At 48.5% G+C, this 11,672-nt stretch overlaps 1 protein-coding gene and 1 long non-coding RNA gene across 5 annotated transcripts in view; one reads left to right on the forward strand and one right to left on the reverse strand.

Moving 5' to 3' along the window:
- Csmd2 (CUB and Sushi multiple domains 2) overlaps positions 1 to 11,672 on the forward strand; it is a 582,522-nt gene that overhangs the window by 225,892 nt on the left and 344,958 nt on the right. For all 4 annotated transcript variants that reach the window (XM_031378716.1, XM_031378717.1, XM_031378719.1 and 1 more), the window contains one exon: positions 3,675 to 3,882. In XM_031378716.1, the coding sequence (XP_031234576.1) occupies positions 3,675 to 3,882 (208 nt within the window). The remainder of the gene's footprint in view (positions 1 to 3,674; positions 3,883 to 11,672) is intronic.
- LOC116096671 overlaps positions 10,154 to 11,672 on the reverse strand; it is an 8,652-nt gene continuing 7,133 nt past the window's right edge. Inside the window, exons 2-3 of the long non-coding RNA XR_004121074.1 lie at positions 10,860 to 11,069; positions 10,154 to 10,384 (exon numbers count right to left, since the gene is read on the reverse strand). This is a non-coding gene — a long non-coding RNA (uncharacterized LOC116096671). The remainder of the gene's footprint in view (positions 10,385 to 10,859; positions 11,070 to 11,672) is intronic.

The following is an 11,672-nucleotide window of genomic DNA, read 5'->3' on the forward strand; positions in this document are numbered from 1 at the left end:
GAGGAGGCAGAACATCATGTGGCAAGAATGTGTGGAGGAGGTGGTTTACCACAGACATCAGGGAGCAGGAAAATGGGCTCTCCGGCCAAGAGATAGCCTCAAAGAACACATCCCCTACTTCTTTCAGCTATGCCCCACCTCCAGAAGTTTCTAGCAAATTATGAACCCATCAGTGGGTCAATCCATGGAGAGAGGCAGGGCCTTCAAAACCCTTTCGCCTCTTGATGACTCGCTATCCTCACTGGGGCCAAGATCAACATGAGCCTTTTGACGAATACCTTATGAAACTGTACCAATCAGGAAGAGCTTGAATGTAGCTCTCCACTCAGGAGACCCAGACGAGGGGACACTGTGTGTAGAAAGAATCTGGCTAAAGATACAATTCTCTTGAGCTGCTGTCATTACCCAAAGCTTCCATTTGTGGGTCCGGGAGGAAGGGGAGTTGCTTTCTTGGGGCATGGAATAAGTTGGTTTTTTGTTTGTTTGTTTTGTTTGGGTAGGTTTTTGTCTTGATTGACAAGTTAGGGTTAGGTAAACCTTAGTACACTGTACATACCTTTTCCCTTGATACATCTGACTTTGATCGTATGCACATCCACTCCTGCCTAGGATGATAAGTAGGGTTTCTCCCTAAATATTCATTCTGAGGACATAGGTGGCCTTTCTGGACATGCACCTAAAGTTCAGACTAGATCATTATCCTGCCCCTAGTTTTAGGATAAGCTCCAGGAGGTAGTTGACCTCAAAGTTACTAAGGGTTTCTAGGGAGCTACAGATCAGAGTGGCTGATCACTTTATTGGGGGGGGGCAGTGCACCACATCTCAGTGCAAGTGGTAAAATTCCACCTTTCTAAGTGCATCGTTGGTGTGTGTGTGGTTCACCCTTCGGTTGCCTGCCTCAAGGCAATGCTTTTGGGAGTCAGAGCCCTACTTCTTCTCTTTTCACTCTGAAATTTCAGGATACTGACTCCACTCTAGGACCTATGGGATTTTTATTCCTCTGAGCCCAACAATTCTGAGCAGAATGAGATGGACAGATCTGCAGATCTAAAGTTGTGGGTATATTTGGTGCTTTGAAAGCATATGATGGTGGAGATGTCATTCTAGAAAGATCTGTAAAGCTTAGGCCAGTCCACCATAGCTCTCAGGCATCCCAGGGTGCTCTTGGGAGAGGCCTAGTACATGCATTCCTTGTTCTTCCCATTTCTCCCTGCTCTGTAAGTCACTGAATAGCTATCAGAGGCAGAGGGGACAGAGAGATGGCTTTCTGAAATTATGGCTAATTGGAGAGACTTCAGGAGGAGCTAAAGCCAGTCATAAATAAAGCCATAAGCTTGGCAAGGCAAATATCAGCACGACTCACCTGCACCCAGAATGCATGACTTGATGTTGGCGCAGGAGGCCTTCTGCCAGAGGAGAAAGTGTAGATGAATATTTTAGGGCTTGGTGTGAGCTGAAGGTTATATTTTACGACTCTAGAGTTGTAACTATGAAATACGGTGTCTTGTTTAAAGTGCGAGGAAATCTCCAAACAGCTTTTACAGCATCTTCAATCAAAACAGGATGGTTCCAGAACCAGGGGGTCAGAGGAGCCCAAGATGGAAGAGTGACATATTCTCTGAGCACACAGGTGGCTCTGGCCTAAGAGTGCTTCAAGACCTGGTTCCTGCTTGCAGCATGGTCCAGGGGTCCCTGGCTAATGCTGGGATATTTGAGAAGGACTTTAGTGTGGAGGATACTGCCATCCTGGTAGAGTCAGTTAAAATCCTGTCTTAGCCACTTTCTGTGTGGCCTTGACAATATAATTTAACCTCTCCGATCTTTGGTTTTCTGCTCAGTCCCTTGGTTCACCAGATATTCATTGAATGCCTATTTTACACCAGGAAATTTGCCAGCTGCTGGGTCCAGAGTGTACAGTCTCTGCCTTCAGAGAGTTCAACCTCTAGATATGAAGGAACTGAGAATGTCATTGACCAAAGAAATGTGGGAAGTAATTATAGGAAAGCACATGGTGTGTGTGTGTGTGTGTGTGTGTGTGTGTGTGTGTGTGTTTGATAAAGGGGTTGTTTCTAGAAAAATCCTTGAAGAAATGACACTTAGGCTAGCCCCTAAAAGCCTAGGAGGGTGCCAGGCAGGCTCAATAAGAAAGCAAAAGATTCCAGAAAGAGAAATAGGTAGACTTTAGTGAAAGGAGCCATGAGGAAGCTTGTGATGCCCTAGCAGAATGGGGGTGAGGGTGGGCAGGAAGCCAGATGTATGTGTGTGTGCGCATGTGTGTGCATCTGTGTGTCTGTGTGTGTATGATGTGGGGGTCCTTTGCCTCATCGTGAGTAACAGGGAGCTGCATCCATCCAGCTTTGTAGTTATGAGAGAGGATGGGAGTTCAAGCTAAGATGGGGGAGACGGAGCTATCAGTGATGTGACTGGAACACCCATGACCTCAGGTTGTGTGCTATAGACATGGTGAGACATCAGTATCCTCAGGCCTGAGAGAGTAGTCAGCAGGCAGCTTCAGGTTGCCCTCTGCAGACCAAGACTAGGACAGGACTCATAGAAGCAGTTTGGTGATCTGAGAACTCAGTGGGCCCAGCCCCACATCCTCTTATCCCACTGGTCACCTTGACCAAAAGACTGCTGGGGATCAAGCCTAGGCTGAGACTTTCTTGCAGACCCTGTAGCTTCCAGGGGCTCTGTTTCCACCTGAGCCCCTCCCCCTCCCTCTCCTGCTCAGCCCTCACCTACCCAGACCACTCTGCTCCACAGAGCCAGCTACTCCTTCACCTGACTCCAGGTCTCAGGCCCTGGAACAAGGCCACTCTTTTGTCTTTGTGAACATTACAACATAGGAGTGGGAAAAGTCATCCCCACCTCTACCCCTCCTCCACACCCCGCCATCCCCACCTTCACCCCTCCCTCACACCACTCCAACCCTGGCAGAGCTAGGATCCTAGGTGAAGCTGTCATGGCCACCTGCTCCCTTCGTAACACAGGGTTCTCACTCTCCCCCCCTAGCCCTCTCTTCCCCCCGCCTGCCCCGCCCCCCAGCTTCTGCCATCCTCTGTCCCCATCTCAGGCACACCTTCTGAGCACCTAGGGAGTCTTTCTGCTTAGGCTCTGGCCTCTGACTCCCTGCTGAGATCCCTCACCCCAGTGCTGCTCTCCCTCCCCTGCAGGCAGAGCCTGAACCATTCAGCAAGAGGCAAACTTGGCTTTTCCTGTTGCCCTCTCCTCCCTCCCACTGTGACTCCTGCAGGGCTCAGGCACCCTGTGCTTTCATTGTCCACCTTGCATTGTGTCCTCTGTCCTCCTATTCCTCTCTCAAGGTTGGGGTGAATGTCCCCTCAGATGTCCCTAGCCCCAGACCCTTCCAGCTGAAGCCCTCTGGGTCTCTCCTCCAGGAGCCTCCTTTCCTCACCTGCTCTATCTAGGGAACTATTTATCCTACAAAAGCCAGCTCTAATGAGGCCTCTTCTCGTTCTCCTTCCCAAGTTGACTTGTTTAAGTAACATGTTCTGCTACTTATTATGTCCTTAAAGAGTGAGCTGTCCTCTTAGGAGACCAAACCGGTGACAATTGTCATACAGTCACATGCCAGGACCCTTTCTGCCCCAATAGATGAAATCAGGGGCCCAGGAGTCCTACCACTCACCAGAGCCTCTTGTCTTTCCCCACAGCGGATGATGCCTGTGGAGGGACCCTGCGGGGCCAGAGCGGCATCATCTCCAGTCCCCACTTTCCTGCTGAGTATCACAACAATGCTGACTGCACATGGACCATCCTGGCTGAGCTTGGGGACACCATCGCCCTGGTTTTTATTGACTTCCAGCTAGAGGATGGCTATGACTTCCTGGAGGTCACAGGGACTGAAGGCTCCTCTCTCTGGTGAGTCTCCTGCCAGCGCCCGCCCCTCCCTCATGGCCTCTGCAGCTGGGGAGGACTGGACTGTCCAAGGTGTCCTTTGCATCCTCCTCCCCGCTGGCTTGTTTTGAACTCTGGAGTCCTTGCATCTCATCATTAATGAGAAATCGCTGGCTGCATGATTTTAAAGTGAAGATGCGTTTTTTACAGGGATTTCCATATCTGATTCAAAGTGTGCCCTTGCGAGTTTCAGGATGGAACTTAGCGGAGAAATCAGAATTAAAGCTAAAAATGTTTTGATCTCATGACACGAGCTTTGGACAGGGTCTCGGTAGCACTGTATGGAATCCTGTTGCATTTCTGGATGACACAAACACCTTTAGGGCCATTGCTCTTCTGGGCACTGCTGGGGTCTTGAGACATGGGCAGTGCCTGTATGGGGAGCAATGAAGGGATTCATCTCCCTCTTGCCACCTGTGTCGGGGTCACTCTTCTTCCTGAACATTCTGAATACTCCCAGATGTTGGCAGGTCAGGGAGGAGGAGGGACATGGGAGGATTGGGGGCTTGACATCTGTCCTTGGTTGTTATGTACAAACTCTGACGTGTGTGTGCCCAAGAAGGCTAAGGATGGCTTAGGGAGGTTGTGTGACCAGACTATCCGGTTATGTTACATATAAATGTATGCTCTTAGAATCACAATTTGACTCTCTTATCTGAATGATGATGTCTAAGGGTGTTTGTGGCACATTAGGATGTGACAGAAAAGTTTCCAGCTGTAGGAAAGACTGGGATGGGAATCTTTGTTGATTTTTTTTTTTTTTTTTTGGCAGGGATGCCTCAGGACATGAGGCACTGGGGCAGAGGGCATTGCTGGATATTCCAGGAAAAGCAGGACTTAGGAGCTTGAGAGCCAGGGGAGGCTAATATATAAGGACACAGCCGGGGTAGTTACTGGGTGGTCAGACTGGGAAAGAGGGAGCTGGGTAGGAGAGGAAGGATGCAAGGCTATGATTATGCGAGTCCTGCCTACCAGTTATCATGGGGGTGAAGAACCTTCCTGAGCCAGGTACTGGTGGAACACACCTTTAATCCTAGAACTTGGGAGGCAGATAGGCAGATTTCTGTGAGTTTGAGGCTAACATGGTCTACAGAGTGAGTTCCAGGACAGCCAGGGTTGTTACACAGAGAAACCCTGTCTTGAATTTAAAAAAAGAAAAAAGAAAGGAGAGAGAGAGAGAGAGAGAGAGAGAGAGAGAGAGAGAGAGAGAGAGAGAGAGAGAGAGAGAGCTTCCTGAGCCAGATGCAGCCCTTTGAGGGGTATTTTGCTCTTTGTTGAGTATGGAGTCCACCTGGGAGGTTGGGTGTTGAGTCCACCTGGGAGGTTGGGTGTTGAGTCCACCTGGGAGGTTGGGTGTTGAGTCCACCTGGGAGGATGGGTATCCTGTAAATGTGCCTCTGATCCCTGTAGGAGCAAGGAATTGGAGTTGCCCTAAGCTGCTCAGCCTGCAGACCCTGGGGCCCCAGGGCTCATTCTGTAAAAACACTCATTCTTCTGATAGCAAATGGAAAACATGAAAAGACAGAGAGAAGTGGGAGACACGGATTAAAACCCTGGGATATGACAGAGGGACACAGATTAAAACCCTGGGGTGTGACCCTTTACCCTTTTATTTCTTAGCTGGCTATTTATATATCATTTTATAAAATAGTGTTTGAATATCTCTACTCATGTATCTTTAACTTAGCATGGAGTCAATCATGAAAATCTTCCATGCATCATTAGAGTCCTCTGAAATAGATTGTGATGAAAGTGGTGATTACTGAGCATTTCCTACCTATAGGTACCAGACCAGTTCAGGCCAGTTCTAAGTTCCTTGTTGCTCTAAGTTCATTGCATGTTCATAAAAATTCCTACGGAGTAAGTTGCATAATTTCCCTCCCTTTGCAAAAGAGGAAAACTAAGGACCAGAGAGCATCTGCTACTTGCTTTAGGTCACACAGTGCTGGGGTTGCAGCTCCAGTTAATGCCACTGAGAACCTGTCTGTCCAGCCAGCTACATCACATTGTCTGTGATGGGTTCCCATGGCTCTGGAGCTAGCTAGCAATCAGTGTCTTTTTGCCACTGCTAGGACTATGCCATGGTTTGTTCCTTGGGTCTGTTGTTTTCATCTTCTATACACAGGTATACGGGTAAATGTCCTTACCTGCTCCCTCCCTTCCAGCCTCAAGCCTGTGGGTCAGACAACCTTCTGTGGCTTCTGCCCCCAGCCGTGTGAGTCTACACATCACCGGAACTAAAACAGATCTCAAAAAAAGTCAGCCTGTTCCTTTAAGTCACCCAATGGGGAAGGCATTATGTAGAGATCACCCAGGGTGTCATCCCCAATTCTTTGCCATAAGATTAATTTCCACCTGTAAGGAGGGCTGGTGTTATAGGTGCCAGGCAGGGTGTGTTTGTTGTTCCAGTTTCTACAAACCTGGCAATTACAGGTAAAATAAGCTCGGGGCTCAGGTTAGGAGTTTGGGAAGAAGCAACTTTCTCCCCTGTGCCTTTCTTTCAAGGCACCCCCAGATACTGGGGGAAAAAAAAAAGCTGTGCTGCTGGTTTGGGTAGACCAATTTATGAGATTCCAAGCTGTGCTCTTGAACTCTGGGTCCTCTTAAAAGAGGCAGATTTGAATGCGTGGGTGTCTGTTTGTCTGTGGAGGAGACAGGAGTCCTTTGAAAGACTATATCTACTACTCCCTGCCCCAGCATCAGGTTGCCATGGATTCAGAGGAGAGGGGGCACATGCTATGCCCGGCTCAGTTTCCTCTCTTCCCTCTGCCAGATGAGAATAACACTGGGGCTTTTCGTGAGAGCTCTGTTCAGCGGGATGTTCTGGACTGGTATGGTCATGATTTGTCATTTTCTGGTTTGCCACGTAAAGGCTATTTTAGAAGCGAGCCTGCCACCTCCCAGCACTCAAGTGTTCATCAAACAAAGGACACCAGTGGCCTAGAGGATGGCAGGAAATAATCACTGGGCAGCCTCGAGCTAATATAATGAAAGGTGGGGGAGGGGAGAGAACCACAGATAAACAGCAGGGTGGGAAGCGCAACCTCAGAACCCACCAGCATACAAACAGCATCTTGGAGGTCTTAGTCTCTCTGGTTTATACCAGCCTTCTAGAGCCAACCCCCCTCCCCCCACCACCTGCGCCTGTTGTGGAAAGGCTATCACTACCACGAGCCCTGATCTGGACTGTTCTACCATGTTTAGAGAGCCCTAGGACTAAGACCTTCTCTCCCTTCATTCATTGTGTGGGAGCCGGGGATTGACTATGAACAAAGACAGCTCCTGAAAAATCCCAACACGATCCGCTCTACCCCTGACACACATACGCTACCACGGGACCCAGGCATGTCCCTCCATATCACTGCCAGGACACGGATGTACCACTAAGCCAGTGCCTGACCCCTTTCACAGGTGTGTATATGCATATACACACACCACGTTGTTGTTTTCAGCTGACCTGAGGTGGGGAGGTGCTCTCTGCGGGTGCTGCTCTCACCTGGTGGATAGGCTTGACCTCTGACCCCCAGTGGATCCCACACCTTTCAGCATTGCTATCTTTAAGAGGTCCTGATACCTTTCAAGGGGCGGGCTTGAAACTGTTTATATGTGGGACCTGGGTCTCGGGGGGGATATTAGGTCAAGTAGAGATGAGAAGTTGTTGGGGGGGGGTGTGTGGAGAGATGGCTCAGCTGTTAAGGGCACTGACTGTTCTTCCAGAGGTCCTGAGTTCAATTCCCAGCAACCACATGGTGGCTCACAACCATCTGTAATGAGATCTGATGCCGTCTTCTGGTTGTGTTGGAAGACAGCTGCAGTGTACTTATATATAAGAAATAAATAAATTAAAAAAAAAAGAAAAACCCCAAAACAAAAAACAATCCTCACCAGAGAAGTTATTCCCAGGTGACTACAAAGATGACTTCTCCATGAATGCGGCAATCATGGCAGTGAAGGCTGAGGAGAAACTGCTAGACCCGTCGCTCACCTCCTTCCTCTGTCTTGTGGCCCATCTTCCCAAAGTATACGGCTCAAGCTCCATCTTGCCGTGCAGATGGGAAAAGGGCAGTCTGGGAGTCAGATTGGCATGGCCTTAAGTAGCTGTCTAATCCCAGGATACTAAATGACCCTTTGAGCCTCAGTTATCACACATGAAAATGAGGTCCATGCTATAGAGCATGCAGAGAGACCTGAATGCACACACTGCTGCCAGGACCCTCCCTCATGTAACACTCCCGGTCCGGAGACCACTCTAGGTCCATTCTCTGAGGGACAAAAGACAAGATGCGACATCTCTATGGCCTTGACAGACTCCATTCTCGCCCTTAGAGTCCCCTTACATCACTCCTCTTTCCTTTGCTTGCTTTTGTTAATGTAGTTACAAACACAAAAGCTCAAGTCTACTTTACAGACAGTCAGTTTCAATGTTTTGGGGCTACACTCTCTTCTTTGAAAGACCTTGTTTTAATTATTAGGCATTCAGCTGGGCGGAGGTGGCGCACACCTTTAATCCCAGCACTTGGGAGGAAGAGGCAGGTGGATTTCTGAGTTCGAGGCCAGCCTAGTCTACAGAGTAAGTTCCAGGACAGCCAGGGCTATACAGAGAAACCCTGTCTCGAAAAAACAAAAACAAAAACAAAAACAAAAAATTATTAGGCATCCAACACATGGAGTTTAAGCACACTGGAGCCCTTTGATCTCAGCGACTTTTGACTAGGTGTTCTATTGAGGGACCATTAGAAGGAGGCGGAGTTAGAAGGTGCAGAGTGTATGCCTGCGGGCTTCTGCCCGGAATACCTATTTGCTTATTCATTCACAGCCAACAGCTAGCTTAGGTTATTTGTTTTCTTACTCCCTTCTATTTATTTCCCATAACCATTGATTGAGATCCTTCTATGAACAAGGCTTTTCTAGATGTTAAGGACAAAGACACAGACCAGGGTCCTGGGGAGTTATTCATTCAGTCCACAAACGTTTTTGTATTAGCCACTCACTGTACTGGACCCTGGAGCTCACAGCTAGTGCCAGGGGGAAAATATTATTCAATAGCTTACAATATCATGCGTTAGGTATTTTTCTAAGAGGTATAAAGGAGGTTCTCCCAGGGCCTGAAAAGAGAAATGCAAGGGCCAGGACTCTTTCCCTTCAAGAATGGAAAACCCATTTCCCACTGACTTAAGCTACAAAGGAAATGTGTTGGCTTCCATCATTGAAAATAAGCCAGGAGTTGGCTTCAAGTACTGCTGGATCCAGGTGACCACATGATGCCATCTCCTCTCCCTAGGGTTTGCCCTCCTGTGGATTAGTATCTTTTATTCAGGCAGGCTTTCTCCTGGAGTAGGCTAAAAGGATTCCCAGCAGGTCCCTGCCACCCAGCTTTGTTAGCTGTTATAGTAGGACTTGGCAGTGGTGCTTTCTTTCTTTTCCTTCATCATTTATTGATTGAGATTTCATATATGCATTTAGTGTGTTTGGATCAAGCCCGCCCCACCCTTTCCCCTCCCTCCAGTTCTTCTTCTATCCCCACTGTCACCGCCCCCTCCCAACTTCATGTCTTTTCTTCTCAATACACGAAGTCCATTAGCCCAGCCAGTATGTAAATGAGCGTCAGCCACCTATTACAAGAGGGGCAGCCTCTCGAGGACCACATCCCTAAAGAAAAAGGACTCCCCTGTCCCAACAGTGATCAGTTGCCCCGAGGCACCTCAGCTAGGTATGGGACTCCCTGACCTACTGCCTGCACCATACTAGTATTTTGTCTGGCTCGGTTGCCCAGGCACTGTTAGTTCATACGTGTGACTGCCCTGCTATGTCCAGGAAATGCTCTTTAGCTGTAGTCAACCACTGTCTCTGGCTCTTATAATTATCCTGCCCCCTCTTCTATAGCGATCCTTGAGCTCGTTGGGGAGGGGAAGTGATATTGATGGCCCATTCTGTGCTGAGCACTCTGCAATCTCCTCTTCTCTGTGGGTTAACCAGTTGTGGGTTTCTCTGTCACCCATCATCTACTGCAAGGAGCCTCTCTGATGAAGACTGAGATATGTACTGCTCCGTAGCTATAACAAGGAATCTTTAGGATTCAGTTTAGTATTACGTCCATTTAGCAGAATAGTAGCGGTAGCCCTGTGACCCAGCCAGTCTTGAGATCTTGACCCATTAGTAGGGTTGGGAATTTTTTGTAGAGTGGGCCTTAAGTCCAATCAGAACATACTGTCCATCAATACTCCCATAACATTGGTACCTCTGTTGCCAGTGGGCATGTATTTATTTTGGTTGGCTAACCATTAGCAGCTTGCTGCGTTCACAGCTCAGTATGACTGGTAGCTACTTTTCTTCTCCCAAGTAGCGTGCATAGCATCTTCCAGCACTGTGAAAGGTGGCCAGTAAGGATGAAGCTTCCAGGTCACTAGTAGCTTACGCTTGCGTCAAAGGTGTGGTGTCTTTAGCAATGGGCTCTTACCATCACATTCTGGAAGTGTCCAAGAGAATGATCACAACAATGATATCCTGTAATGCTTTGGGGGCTGATATGGGACCCCAGCCTTTCTTGCTGGTACCTACAAAGGCAGTAGTGCCTCAGCTGCACAGTCATGTGCCCACCCCTCAAAAATGTTGAAACCAGAGATATTCCCCTTGGCCAGAGGTACGTCACACAACTGCAGACCTCTTGCTGACAGTGGAATAGGGATGAGCCCAAGAATGGGAACCCTGGGGGCTGGAAAGTTGAACATCTAGACTGCCTGTCCTTCAGAAAAGTTGTCAGTCTTTTGACACATTGCATCTGAGACTCTGAGCAATGTGTCCCCAGGGGTGAGTTTTATGTTGAGCCAAAGAACGAGTAAGATTTTTGCTACCAGCCTGGAACAGGAAGGAAGGCTCCCTGGTGTTGGGGGCATTGTAAGCTGGGTGCAGGGAATGGGGCAGGGCAATGACAGTATACAAACCTCAATGAACAGCAGAAGAGTGTGGGCTCAGGGAGGGTATCGCCCTGCTTTCACACAGTGGCAGAAATCTACTGAAAGCCTTAAGCACAGGGGCAAGAGTACCCTGAGTGTTAATGGAGTCAGACTTGAAGGCCCAGAAGGCAGCTGTAAAAGTTGTTTGCAGACACTGGGGCAGGAGAAGGACCAGCTTGGGCTGCTGCAGCTCTGAATCTGGAAAGGGAGAGCATTAAAAAATCTCAGATACAGGGTTGGAGTGACAGCTTCGTCGGTAGAGAGCATGCCTAACATGTAGGAAGCCCTTGGATCAATCCTTAGTCTCAAATACACTGGGTATGCACACCTATAATCCTAGAACTCAGGAGGTAGGTGTGAGAGCATCCTAAAGTTCAAAGTCATCCTTGGATACACCACAAATTTGTGGCTAGCCTGAGCTAAGTGAGACCCGGAGGCTTACAGGAGGATCAGTGAAGGTAGGAGAGGAGTTGGGGGCCATCCACATCTCTAACTGAGTAACTATAGGGACTACATGCTGAACAAAGTGGGGGAGGGGGAGAAGGCAGGGCTAAGGTAGAAGATGAAGGTGGTACCTGATGGCCATGCTAGCGTAAAACAGGCATTATAAGGAAACCGACTCCACAGCAAGGATGGAAATCAGGCTGCCCAGGGACTCTCATAGCTCCGAAAAACAGAACTTTGGGATAAGGCCTGTAAGGGTAACCAATGAACTCAGCAGTCACATCAGCCAAAGTTGGAGTCTGATTTTCTCTGGAGTCAACAACTTATGTTTCTCTTTACCCTCACTGTCATGGGCCA

This window comes from Mastomys coucha, unplaced genomic scaffold (assembly GCF_008632895.1).
Source record: "Mastomys coucha isolate ucsf_1 unplaced genomic scaffold, UCSF_Mcou_1 pScaffold18, whole genome shotgun sequence".
Taxonomy (NCBI): Eukaryota; Metazoa; Chordata; class Mammalia; order Rodentia; family Muridae; genus Mastomys; species Mastomys coucha.